Source organism: Epinephelus moara, chromosome 18, assembly GCF_006386435.1.
Source record: "Epinephelus moara isolate mb chromosome 18, YSFRI_EMoa_1.0, whole genome shotgun sequence".
In the NCBI taxonomy this organism is placed as follows: Eukaryota; Metazoa; Chordata; class Actinopteri; order Perciformes; family Serranidae; genus Epinephelus; species Epinephelus moara.
This window is the reverse complement of record NC_065523.1, coordinates 4,994,299-5,008,408: the sequence shown is the minus strand read 5'-3', so window position 1 is coordinate 5,008,408 and position 14,110 is coordinate 4,994,299. Positions and strand designations below refer to the sequence as shown.

At 40.0% G+C, this 14,110-nt stretch overlaps 1 protein-coding gene across 2 annotated transcripts in view; it reads right to left on the bottom strand.

Moving 5' to 3' along the window:
- Positions 1–2,018: 2,018 nt before the first annotated feature.
- Positions 2,019–14,110, bottom strand: part of LOC126404993 (transmembrane protein 106A-like) — a 14,316-nt gene continuing 2,224 nt past the window's right edge. Inside the window, exons 2-9 of one of the 2 annotated variants that reach the window (XR_007571543.1) lie at positions 12,178–12,357; positions 11,291–11,354; positions 9,387–9,540; positions 9,061–9,201; positions 6,127–6,170; positions 5,292–5,345; positions 3,596–3,791; positions 2,019–3,356 (exon numbers count right to left, since the gene is read on the bottom strand). Coding sequence is in view for 1 of the 2 variants with exons in the window: in XM_050068477.1 (XP_049924434.1) it covers positions 3,671–3,791; positions 5,292–5,345; positions 6,127–6,170; positions 9,061–9,201; positions 9,387–9,540; positions 11,291–11,354; positions 12,178–12,355 (756 nt within the window). In the remaining variant the exon portion in view is untranslated. Of the gene's footprint in view, positions 3,792–5,291; positions 5,346–6,126; positions 6,171–9,060; positions 9,202–9,386; positions 9,541–11,290; positions 11,355–12,177; positions 12,358–14,110 lie in introns of both variants that reach the window. The other variant, XM_050068477.1, reaches the window with a different exon arrangement.

Genomic DNA, 14,110 nt, shown 5'->3' with positions numbered 1-14,110 from the left:
AGTTGTGTCCTCTCACAGAGTCGGTGATTCAAACTATACTTTCATCTCTGTCAGAGAAAACTGATCTGACTTCAGACTGTTTACTTACAGCACAGCTACACTCACAAATAACTGAGCATCTGCCTGTCAAACAGCATCAAACCATAAACCTGCTCAAGTCCAGACTGAGTGGAGTCCTGTGGAGATCAACAGATGTGAAGACTGGTGGCCGGTGGCTCCTTGCTCCACTGCTGTTCAGCAGCTAACAGGTGTAGCTGCTATCAGCCACCGCTGCAGCTAACAAACTCCACAAATCCATTCAACAGCTCCACCATCCACAATCAGACACACATGGCTGACTGTTTACTGCTGAATTACGGCTCACAACTTGCACCTGCGGCTGATGCTGCTCCGCTGTGAGTGTTTTTGCTGGCTAGTGAAACTACTGTTTATTGGGATTTACCAGCCTGTCACTCATGCAGCATTTGAGGACAGCAACAAGCACTGCTGCTCTCAGCTTTCAATGTCCGATAGCCCACCACTAATATTTTTGTCACATCTCATCACTGAAAATCAAACATAGATTTAATCTTAGTTTTTATTATCAAAATCTTCTTTAAGCTCATCATCATCTTATTTTTGTCATGGAAAAAAGGCAGTTGAAGAAAAATCTTCATCATAGTTTTAGAAATTAACACTGGTTATAATTCACTGTAGGTTTATCACTATGAGCCACACCCAGCGATTTCATCTATTGTTCACATGAAAGTATTGGTTAGTGCAGCTTTAAGCTAAGGAAGACTTACTAAGCCTGCATCCAGTATTTTATGTGTTGTTTCCAGTTGGAGGCCAGTGTCCCCACTGTAAGGGCAACCTGAAGACACAAGTCCATCACAGTGCCAAGGTCCCCAACAGATACTCAGTGAGTATGATGAATCAGCTTCTAGTTGCACGATCACCTACAGTGGGGCAAAAAAGTATTTAGTCAGCCACTGATTTTGCAAGTTCTCCTACTTAGAAAGATGAGAGAGGTCTGTAATTNTTGCAAAATCAGTGGCTGACTAAATACTTTTTTGCCCCACTGTATCTTAGGAGAGAACAACTTGCTTGTAAAAGCAGAGCATGTTTTTGAGTATTTTCAGAGGAGTAATGCCTGTTTATCTCACAGTCTTTACAGTACGCCCAGCAGTGGTGAAGACGAGGAGAAAGATCACTGTTCTCTGATAGCCACACTGGATTACCGGACCATGTTTGGAGGCTCTGAACAGCAGCTCTGCAGTTGGTTTTGTCAAGACTGCATCAGTGGAGATTATCAAATAAAATCACATCACATTTTTGGTCATATACACAGTCTGACATGTAGTGAGATTTTTTTTGTGCCTAGCTTGGGAAAGAAACTAATAAAACAAAATACTATAAAATAAAATATTTTTAAAAAGCTAACATTAGGGGTAGCCTTTACTGCTGTTCTTCATCCTAGCTCTGAGTTTAGTCTAGCCTAGCATACCTTCTTATTCTCTGTGTTGACTGTTCTGCTGTTGTAGATTGGGTGTCTTCTCAGATTATAGAGGCTGCTAGGTTTATAATTAGTAGATATGGAGTCCACACGTTTAGATAAAATATATGGCAAAGTAAGTACAGACTATCAGACTGATAGTCCAGTTTACAGCATTGAAACTGGCTCCCTCCCCTACTGTATTACGCATGAGTTCTCTTTCATTAAATATGTGAACCTCAGAAACCAGATCATTCAAACTACTTGCAGTGGTAAACGGTTCCATGCAGCATCTGATAAAGTCTTACAAAACAAATATCTAGGGAACTCATAATTGTATCACCATGCCCTCAAGCATGCAGACTACCAAATTTCTCCAGTAACAGTAACATAAGGCATCTTGTTCAAATTACTACCTTATGTACTGCCAGTTCTACTAATGAAAGCTGCAGCCCTAAAAGGTCCTCACATTTGATTTTCTATAGTGTACCTACTGTATGTCAACTGTGTCTTGGTCTTGAGTATTAAAGGACCACAACAGAAATTAGGTATTCATTTAACTTTATTGTGTTATCCAAGGCATTTTAATTTAATATGTGTTTGGTGTAATGTATGTTTGACCTTTTAAGATGTCAAATAAATAATAAAAATAATGCTACCTACTGCTTCTAGCTGAAGGCAGAATAAAACAACTTATCCCATGATTTCATTTGTTTGTATTTTCAACACAGCTGCACCAGTCTGACAAAACTATGGTGCAGTTTTCACTAACTTAACTTACGTACTTGTATTACAACAAATTTACTGTAACCTACTTTTTCAGCTCATGAAACTAGAATTACCACCTCATGGTTGTATGCCTCTGCGAACCACTCAAGTTGCAGTTACAGTTTACATCCATGTCTGTCCAGGCCCATGACAGTTTACAATGCTTATATGTAAAATATAATACAGATGTTGTTGCAAAGAAGCTACAAATTCTAAAACACGGATGTTTAACACCCCCCCGTATCTGACCACGTCTCCCCTTCTGTTCCTGATATATGGCAATGAATAATGGCCAGAAAAGTGTTTTTACAGAACATCATGATGTCACAGTGAAATTGACCTTTAACCTTTTAGATATAAAATGTCATCACTTTATCCTTTCTCAGACATTTGTGTGAAATTTTGTCATTACTAGTATATGAATTCTGGAGTTATGGACAAAAACCTCTTTTGTGAGATCACAGTAACCTTGACCTTTGACCCCCAAAATCTAATCAGTTGATCCTTAAATCTAAGTGGATGTTTGTGACAACTTTCAGGAAATTCCCTCAAGGCGTACTTGAGATATCTCATTCATGAGAATGGGACCGACGCAAGGTCAGAGTGACCTTTGACCCTCCAAATCTAATCAGTTCATTGTTGAGTCCAAGTGGACATTTGTGCCAAATTTGAAGAAACTCCGTCAATGATGTTTTGAAATATCGCATTCACGAGAAGAGGACGGACATAAGTATGGATGTATGGCCGGACATCTCGAGAACATAATGCCCTCGGCCACAGCTGTCACCAGTGCAGAGGCATAACAAATTACAAAAACAAACAGTAGGTGAGTAATATTAGATGCACTGAAAGTTACTGAATAGTGATTTTCAGACAGAGATCATATTTGAAGCAACACAAACTATCACACCATTTTCACACGTGTGATTACTTTCAATAACAACAGCTCTGAACTGAGATCAAAATATATTCAAGTCCTCAGGTGGCATTTCTGCTCCAGTTTTCATACTGTAACAGTATGCTCACTGCTTTAGTGCTGCCGTTGGCCTCTTATCAACATCCACTCAGTGTCTTTTTTCTGGGTTTCCTCCATGGTACAATTCGATCTGTAGAACTGTTAAACCATCAGTGAAGACAGTGAAATTAGTGCACTTGTTCCCATCCTTCTTTCCTTCATACTAAGATGAGGTATAAAAAGTCCATTCTTTATTTAGTCACTCAGATTCATCTTGCCTTCTCAGCTGGGCTTCTCATCATCCATCCATCTAGAATGAGTGTTAAGGTATCCTGACATCACATTATAAATATCCAACATTTCAATGACACAGTTCATGGGAGAAAAAAAAATTGCACCTCACAAAAAGTCCACATGTCCACAGTTTCTGTTCATCAGTTCGTCTGTGTGTCCTTCCATCCACAGTCCATCCATCAGGTGGGTGGGGGCTGCATACTGTGTGGTATGGTGCTGTTTGCTCCACAGTCGATGTACTCATATGTCTCCAGGGAGAGCTGCTCATAGTGGGCCAGGTAGTACACTGTCATAGACATCCTGAAGTAAAAGGACAAATCAGCACAATTATACTCATACTGACAACCACCTGAAAACAGCGGGAGCACAAATTTAAAATCCTGACGTTTTAACATCTTGGACTTGATTTTAAATTCAAAAAATAACCTGTAGATGGTAAGACTGGACATTTGCTATGTTTTTCCTTACAGACCAAAACCAACAATCCATGTAAGACCAAAACACACCAGCAGCGAATAACGCACATCAGAAATCGCCCCTGTTATTTACAATGTACAACCCTACACTCATTTAGCCTAGCATCTTTTCAAGGTATTTAATTTGATATGGCTTTTTATATGCTATTCTAAACACATGTGCAGTAGGTGATATGGCCGGAATTCTGGAGTTTTAACAGCGGTATTGGCTGTAAAAATGAAGTCTGGCATAAACCCTGTTACGAACAGATCATGTTTTAGCCTTAAATACCCACTTTTTGTGGCATTATCCCAGCAGGAAATAGAGCAATGTCTCAGTAAAAAACAAAATCTTTTTGTGGCATTAAAACAGCCCACATTTGATGCCTAAAAAGCAGCTGTAAAACAGTAATGACTCGCTAAAACACAACCGGTATTGCTGTTTGTTGGTCTCCAACAGTGGTCTGCAGCTTGGTTTGCGTCTCACCTAGTGATAACGCCATCCACATTCCCCTCCACCTCAGCTCATATACTACGCCAGTTTAAAAACGCTGATATAATACATCTGAAACATACATATGTAATGATGGTTTTCAGGAGAGTAAAATGCCAACATTTTCTTCTGGCGACACGTCTCACTTTCATTCAAAGCAGCAGCAACAGTGAAGTCCAAAAGAGTAAAATCTACAACACTTCTCTCACTGTTGGATGCTGCATGGAGTTAACACAGTCTTTAAGCTGTAGTCAAATAAAGGCAAACACAGTGTTGTTTTTCTTTCCCAGTCTGAGATGTGTAACTGTAGCACTGTGGAGGATTGTTTAATCTGTTCACCAAGAGTCACATGAGCATTGGCTTCACAGCACAAACTGGGGCAGAAGTCAAGACACATACTGTAAATGGATTTTCCTCTGCTCTCTGGCATGAGTCTCAGCACTGACATTAGTGAAACCATCCTAAGAATGATACTGAATAAGAGACGTAAACAGAAGTGGAAACACGGGGATTATTCAGATAGTTTTGATTGTAATAATAGTTTTTAGGTCCCTAAAAATGACATTCAGAGTAAAACAAGCGCAAATTCTCAAAAGCTGTAACTTCCATCCCAAATTTAATCCTCCAAGGGCAAAAACTGTGGCAGCAAAAGGCTGAGGAATTTTTTGTCGATTTATTAACCCACTGATCAAGCAACCTGCGAGTTGCAGCTAAAAATATTACAGAGAAACATTTTAGCATCTCAAACCATATTAGCAAGCGCTCCAACCATTCAGTATTCTCCTGACTTTTAACTTGTCTTTGTTGTATGTTGGTGCCCTGACACATGACTGAACATAATATGATACTTACTGTAGATGCAGATACAGAATGTGGACAGGCAGAGAAGCTTTCCTGCAGTAGTTACTGCAGGGAAAGAGTGGTAAAAACAGCTCGTGAGTGGTAGTGCCAAAAATGTACATTGTACAGGATTTATAATAATGGCAATATTGATAATCCATGTTTTGAACTGATGAAGCAGATGATAATCACAAACAGACAGTAAGCTGAAACAGGAACATATCATATCTCTGGAAGACAAAGCTAACTGCTATCAGGTTAGCTAATGTAACAGGTTCTACCAGTGTGCAGCATACACATGTAATTCAAAACCAACAGCTCTATCCCATAGTGTGCACAGAGCTGAGAAGCTCTGGAATACAGTTGGATGACCACCACTATTTAAATGCAAACCTTTTCTTTGATGTTTTACAACTTTTTTAATCTGAATGATAATTTGCACACTTCTTTAGCTTGAGCACAGCTAGGAGTCCTGTCTTTAACTGTTAGAGCACACTGAGTCTTAATGAATAAATCAACAATGAATTTAGTTTGTTTTTTTTTACTTTGAAATGAAGAAAAATAATCTCTTCTAAACTCACGTGTCCTTTGTACTTTCAGAGCAAATATACCTACGGTGGACAGGCTGAGTGATTATCTATGCTTTGATAAAAACAAAGTTAACTGCCAACACCGTGACCAATTTATCACCTCCCATGGAGTTTATCAGAGGTAAAAACACAGCATTTTTGTGAACGCTACATTTTAGAGTTGGAACAACAAAACTGCAATTTGCTATCATTTCAAGAGCTGTTAATAACTGACAGAATTGTGCTATTAGAAAGTTACAGTAAGACTGGCAGCTCACCTCAGATCAGGGTCTGTCAGTTTGATGGGGATCACAAAGGAATACTGGAAGGAAGTCAAGAGGCAGAAGCAGATCATTGACAAAACTATTCAAACTGCACAAAAGTTGCATTTTAATTGAGCATAAGAATAGTTTAGGCAGGACACAGTGGGTGTTTCTCAATGTCAAGGCAGGATCCTCAAATGGCCGAATTTGAAGGATGCTACATCATTGACCCCCGCCGAAGGACTGTTCCAATGTCAAGGATCCTTCCGAGTTTCACGAAGGACTGAGTCCTTCTTTCAGAGAAGTTCCAAGGATGCATGTGTGGATCAGGCGCACCGGATTCGTTTCAGAAGTGGGGGGGCCAAAAAGTGCTGTGCATCTGGGGCTTGTCACCGTGTGGGCGTGGCTACCTGTGTAATGTCCAGTTAATAAGTTGCCGCTGTTGCGCAAGCTCACACTCAACTCAGGCTGTACTTCAATCCCTGATCACTACGCACTTGTAACTAGTCCCTATTATTAACTGGACATTACACAGGTAGCCACGCCCACACGGTGACAAGCCCTAGATGCACAGCACTTTTTAGCTCCCCCACTTCTGAAATGAATCCGGTGCGCCTGCCCCCCCGCTTCCGGCGCCATTGGTGTGGATCCTCCACAGGTATAAAATCCCCAGAATGCTTTGCACAGGATTTACTGGAAGTGAGGGCGGGGCCTCTGTAATGAAACCTGCACCAGCAGAGCTTGGCAGGATTTAGACAAATATGTCTTTTATCTGGATTAATGGCTCCAGGAGTTTTTATCATACAGAAACCTCTTTCCAATGTGTCCATTGCTGAAGAATAAGATTTTCAAAATAATGTTGATTTAGATAAAACATAAACATTTATAAATGAATCATTTACAGCAGAGATTGAGTGCTGTGTCCACCTTCCCTCCTCCTTCGACTGTTCATGTGATAATGACATGATAATTGCTCTAATTCTTTTGGTTTCAATTGGTGTGTCTTTTGGGGAAATCACTGCGAGAACAGCCACAGTAAAAACATTAGGATTACCCAGCAGTATAATGTGAAATGGCACAGTCAGCTGTGTCAAAGCAGCACAGCTCATCAGATCAGATCTGTTCATATTACTACAGTGGAGTGTGTGGTGACACACACATAAAATATGGATCACTTTGAAGTGATTCTGTGTGTGAGTCTGTGTATATACTGTTAATGATAATTTAGAACTATTTTTCAACTGCTTTCTTTACCTCATTACTCCACTTACTCTTAAATATGATCCAGAAATATATTCTCCCTAAAAGTCACGAGACTCTGAAAATACTGCTACATTTGTTTGTACAAATTGTACAAAAACATCAGAGAGTGCCAACATCCTTAACTGGGAGGGATCCTTGACTTTGAGAAACACCCAATGTCAAGCTCAGCTCACATCCCAGCTACATCAGCTGATCTCAAGCTCATTGATGGAGGGGAGTCAGCTGATAGATCATGATTCCATTTCTATGCAACCCATTTGCAAATCTCATTCAGGGTGCCCAATTTAAACTGCTTTGACCTGTCTACTTGTTCTTGAATTATAACCAAAAACATGTTTTGAGGTCACAGTAACGTTCAACCTCCAAACTGTAATCAGTTCATCCTTAAGTTCAAGCAGATGTCTGTGCCAAATATAAATTCCTTGTAGGTGTTTCTGAGATGTCACGTTCACGAAAATGAGAAGGTTGTGAGCTCACAGTGACCTTTACCTTTAAACACCAAAATCTGATCAGTTCATCGCTTCAAGTGAACATTTGTGCCAAATTTTGGAAATTCCCTCAAGGTAAATAAAGGTTAAATAAAATAAAATAAAAATATGGTGTTCACAAGAATGGGGCAACCCAATAACATAACAGCTTTTGCTGGCACGGAGGCATTAAAAAACCAAACTAAAACAAAATGAAATCATTGAACCTTTAGTTAGCGACAATAGCAACTCCAATTCAGCCTGCTCAAACCCCAGCAGCAAGAATATGATCCCAGCCCCAACTCCCCACCAAATCAGCAAACTTTCTGTTGCTGCTGTTACACAGGTTAGAGCCAGCGTTGCCACAGACAAACAGCCTGCTGGCTGAATTCAAGCTGCTACAGCTGCCAACTGAAGGTCTTTCATTAGATCTGTGTACTCCTTTCCTCCCAGCAAACTAATCTCCTAGCGGAGTGAGGCGGAGGGTTTGCTGGGTACACCAGCTAGCTAATTCTTGTCTCATTTGTGGTCTGATGAACAGAGCGGGGCAACGAGGGGCTGAGCAGCCGTCAGTGTTGATATTGTGGTAAGCCGCCACAAATAAATCAATCTATGGGAAACACTGATGTATTCAAGGAAGGACAACAGATGCTCATTAAGTTTATTTTTGGTATGTGAACATTGACCAGAGGTTTTTCACCTCAGTCTTTAAATACTTCCTGAGTTCTGGACCCTGTGTGTGGCTCTCAGCCTTTAAGCCATTTGGTTCCTGCTGACGGTCCTGTTTTTAAAAACAGTGCACGTCAATAGAGTTTCATTTTTCGAAAAATACTATTTCCAGCCACGGATTAATCCGATTTGGTGTCTTATCCTTAAGTTAATCTTGGAGACTTCGCTGAAAGCCAGGCTCTGTTTTTTAGGAGTTCCCTTTCCACATTTATACAGATCAGTTGAATGTTCACACCTGGAATCTGCCCACTAAAACCAGTCTGGTCTGATGGCAACTGAGCAGCTTCATTGGAGTAGTTGGAGATTAAGTGCCTTGCTCAAGGGCACCTAAGTGGTGGTAATGAGGAAAGAGAGTTTTCACTTTCTCCCACCATTTCCATGCTCATTTGTATAACTGATATTAACAACTGAAACTATTCTTAATCATCCTTTCCGCTAAGATACAGTACACTGTATCCCCTTCTGTTCCTGTGAGGATGGGATGTCTCACCATTATGACAGACAGAGGCTGGACAGAGGTGACGTTCTTAATAGAAACTGTTCCCACCACCATGTCGAAGTTCAGGGCCTGCACTGTCAGATTGTAGGCCTGCACCACGGCAAAGTTGTTGTTGGTGATGTTTAGGACATTCTACAAGAAAACACAGTTATCATTTAATAACACATAATACACCGCACTACAATGAGAGTAAATTGCATTGCTATGAGAAATAACAAAATAAATCCCATCCATCAGTCCTTCCATCCACACCATTCACTTTTCTTTCTTCATCCATTACACCCTTCACTCTTCTCTTTCACTCTCTCTCTACCCACCGTGATGTTAATTTGGACGTCGTCTTCAGTGAAGTAAACAAAGGATGACTTGACAGCTACTGGAGACAGGAGGACAGAGCGAGGAAACAGGAAGAACAAAACCAAGGCGCTGACCAGGAGGCACACACCAACAGACACAGCAACGTACAGCTTCCTGATAGAAAAGGAAACACCTCTGTGAACCCATCTCACCGCAGTTACAGTTTACATTCATGTCTGTAAAAACATGGAGTCTTCAGGAACATATTACCGCTGGTAGCAAAGAAGATCCATAAAATCAGCACAGTTTCAAGATTGACACCCAAGATTAGTTTCACCAACTCAATAATTGACTAAATGTCTCCCCTTCTTTTCCTGAGACATTAAGTTATGGCCAGAAAAGTGTTTTTGCAGAATATTATGATGTCACAGCGAGGTTGACCTTTGACCTTTTGGATATAAAATGCATAATTGTGTGAAATGTTGTCATAACTAGCATATGAATTCTTGAGTTATAGCCAAAAACATGTTTTGTAAAGTCACAGTGACCTTTGACCACCAAATTATAATCAGTTCATTCTTGACTCAAAGTGGACATTTGTGCCAAAGTTTAAGGAAATTCCTTCAAAATCTTTTTGAGATATCTCATTCACGAGAATGAGGCAGACACAATGTCACAGTGACCTTGACCTTTGACCACCAAATTCTAATGAGTTTATCCTTGACTCAAAGTGGACATTTGTGCCAAATTTAAAGAAATTCCCTCAAGGTATTCTTGAGATCTCACATTCATGAGAATGGGATGGATGGACATCCCCAAAACATAAACGTGTTTCCACCAAACACTTTTGGTTTAGTACTTTTGGAACCAAAAGTAACCCTTCAGACATGGTACCAAGACCCTGGGTCCATTTAGTTTTTCTACCGCTAACAGTGCTCTTAAAAGTGGGCGGGGTTGTTGTCATTCACTGCTCTGTCCAGCTCTCGCAGTATTTCTTTATCACCGGTGACAAAGATGGAAGTCTGCACAGAACGGGGCTGTATGCTGACATTTTCCGAACAAAATACAACAGGCTGCAGTGAGAGTCTCTCTCGATGGGATATCCAAAAATAGCAGGTTTGTGCATTTAGTCTTTCTTAGGCAAGCACAGGGGTTTAGTGTTGCCAGAGCCCAGAGAAATAATGCTCCTCCAAGTGAGGATAAGAATATATGCAGTTCACAGAATCCTGTCAAAATTAGTATATATTTCTAAACATTTGAAGATCCACTCATTACTAAAAGTGTCATCCAAGAGAGACAATAAATCTGATGGAATGGTCAAACTTCTAATGGTGAAATTTAAGGAGTGTTGACAGATTCATGTTGTCAGTTCATGCATTGAGTAGCATTACAAGTCGCCGGCAGTCAACCCAGTGAATTGAGTTATTTTTTTCTCAGTCTACAGCTGCTGCAAAAGGCAGCAAAACATCCTTTCATTATGTAATATTCCTTCATTGTGCAAATTAAGAGAAAGCATGTTGGCCGGTTCTAATAGTTCATTTTAAAGCCGATATTGGCTGATACGGATGATGTGCCGATATTATCGTGCATCCCTACTGGAGCAATTTCCTAAAAGTGACTGTAAGCTGAAACCTACAAAATGTAATCACCCTATCCTTTAATCCATCAGGTGCAGGTGCTTTACTAGGTTGGATTCCAGCTAGGTTGGCTGCTACTTCTGCCACTGTCTGTACAATTATAGTTACAATACTGGTGTTAGTGAATATGTCAAAGTTATTACTATCACTGAAACTACAGCAATAGCTCTAAAGCTACACCTTATTGTGGTGGGACATCTTGTTTTTCACCCTCCCTACCTATCATAACAGTGAGTCCCTTCCAGGCTTTCCTGGCATTACCACAGTGCTGAATATTTAGTTCTTACGTGTGTCTGGGTCTCAGCCTCTGGTCATTACAGGGGATGACAGCCACCAGCTTGCTCTCCTGACCTGAAAAACACATGAAACATGGATTCATATCAAGGATGGCAATGTAGGAGCAGATTTGATATTGTGAGAAGTAGGCTTGGGTGGTATCTATTTTATTTAGACTTTCCTGAAATTTCACCAGGGTAAATGGTATTAAGGGTATATGTGTGAGGCGCTAACTAACCCCTGATTCACCACGTTAGATGTGAAAATATGCTGTTTTTCCCCCATGGTCTCAACCACTACCAGCCAGTACTTTGCCCTGTAATGTTATCCCCACCACTGGCAGTCGGAATGTTTACTAACTCAGCAACCTGTTCCACCAGACTGACCTCTGTTTTGGCTGGCCCTGAAGTTACTTTGCTAACCCCAAATCAGGCTTCTGGTCGGGTATTTTTCAGTGCTAGTGTCAACAAAAAACCATGACAATAACAATATCTTACTTTGTTCTATTAACGAAGGAAGCCAATGTTCTCAAAAGCATCACTGTTACATTTGTGCTATCACTTGATCCTGACCAATACTGTATACTGAGACTGGAAGCAATGCTGTCATTTGAAAAAACAAACAAACAAACCAGATAATAAGATTTAGTCAGTCATTTTTAACATAAATCCATAACATAAGCAAACGTTTAAGCATTCCTTGAATTTGGTTATTAAAAAAATGTGACCAAGATATGCAATGCACACCACAATTACAATGTCAAAATACATTTTCATACAGTAACATAAACTAAGTGCTACCCATATAGTTAACTTATAACTAGATGTCGGACCCCAAGATGGTGCCTCATCAGGCCACAGTGTGTGTGTATGTGTGTGTGTGTGTGTGTGTGTGTTACCTCTAGGTATACGTCCAGTACCCTGGCATGTGGGACAGTGCACCGTCTCTCCAGAGCTGTGTCTCCTGCTGTCATCCTTCTTAAGTATAGGCTGGTTGTCCCTGTCCTGGTCGCTCCCACTGTACTGAGACCCCATCCCCCCAGTGACACCATCACACCTGCTGGGAACAGCCCCCATACCTGAAGAGACACAAAGAAGACATCAGTTACTACTCAACTACAAAACTTAAATGGACACAGTCATTCATTTTTGTGACAAAAATTAAATTAATTAGTTCTGCTTAAAGGTCCAATGTGTAGGATTTGGGGAGATATTTTGGCAGAAATGGTATATAATATCATAAATATGCTTTCTTTTGTGCATAATCACATGACTTAAGCAGCCCCTCTGTGACAAAAGTGTCAGAAAAACATAGATTTGTGATGCCAAACTGCTTTATTCTCTGTGTATAATTCACCTCATGTTAAAAACCTCCTGAACAATGAACACTGATAGTAGGGCGGCATAGCTTGCAAAATCAAGACAATGATTCAGTTTGTAATAAAAGCACTAAATTTGGAACTTACGTAGAAGACACCTGGATATCGAGACATCACAGATTGGCATTCTGGTGATGACCATGGTGGCAAAATCACATATGTCTGTGACTTCAAAACAGTTTTGGCTGTAACTTTTAAACCAGATGAGCTACAAATGCAAGCTTGGTGTCTGTTACATGTTTTTGACCACGAGAAACATATTGGAATACTTATTTTTTATGACTGGATGCATCTGGACCCCTAATTTGCATATTTCCAAGATGGCAGCCATCTACAATAGGTTTTTTTTTTATTCTTTTGGCAAACTCAGTGTCTATTTCATATTTTTAAGAATTAGAAACACATTGGAATACTCAGATATATGATTTATTTTTAAATAATATTATATCTTATTTATGCTCTCTAATTTGCATGCTTCCAATGTGGCCGCTATCCCAAAAACTTAATTTACACACATTTTCACACAGATTGAGTTGTAGGGATGAGCTGTTTCCATTCTGTTTCCATGTTTGCAACACCACAGATAAAATGAATAGTAAAGTTAAAGTGGTGCAGTTGGGACTACTGCACATGCAGCACCTGCAGAGGTGGTTTGCAAGTATTCGCTTGAATGCCAAGAAGCAAAAGCGCCGCATGGTTATAGGCTTGTGAGGATTATCCATCTCCCATTTGTATCTGCAAAACGATTAATTACCTGGCCTTTGAATTTCCCAAGCAAAATAGCTACCCCTGCTGATCTATTGCTACCATAAGAAAACCACATATCTTTTCCCCACTGACTCCTCCAGAATAACATATGTTTGTACAGCATGAGTTTCTTGAACAAAATAAAAGTCTGCCCCTTTATTCTGGCAATATAAAAAAAGACATTTTCTCTTCAATTGATTTTTGATCCCCCTGGCATTGACAGAAAGAACACAAATTGACATCTAAAACAACAAACAAACAAGCAAAAAGGGAGAGAAAAATATATATATAAAAAAATAAATAAATAAGAAGGAAACAATAATCGCACCTACTCAGAAACCTCTCTGGGTGGAGAGCAGATGCTAGTGTGACTGACTACTGCAGCAACAGACCAAATTTAATCTTAACTGAAAAATGTACCCCTCTTCATTTAGTGTTACAACTCTCCCAGAGAAAAAAAAACAAAAAACAAAAACCTTTATGGCAGCCTATTAGAAGTATTTCTGAGAGAGAGAAAGAGCAAAGAGAAAAAGAAGAAAAAGAAAATAGTCCCAAAAATCAGGATTCAATGTTCTAACAGCCAAAGGCTGTAGTATTATTGAGGAGAGAAAAAGAAAAAAGAGAAAAAAATAAACGTCTTACATGTCCTTGACTGTGACTCTGCCGGTTAGTATTAGGCTCGTTCGAGATGAACTGCGCCTCGCCT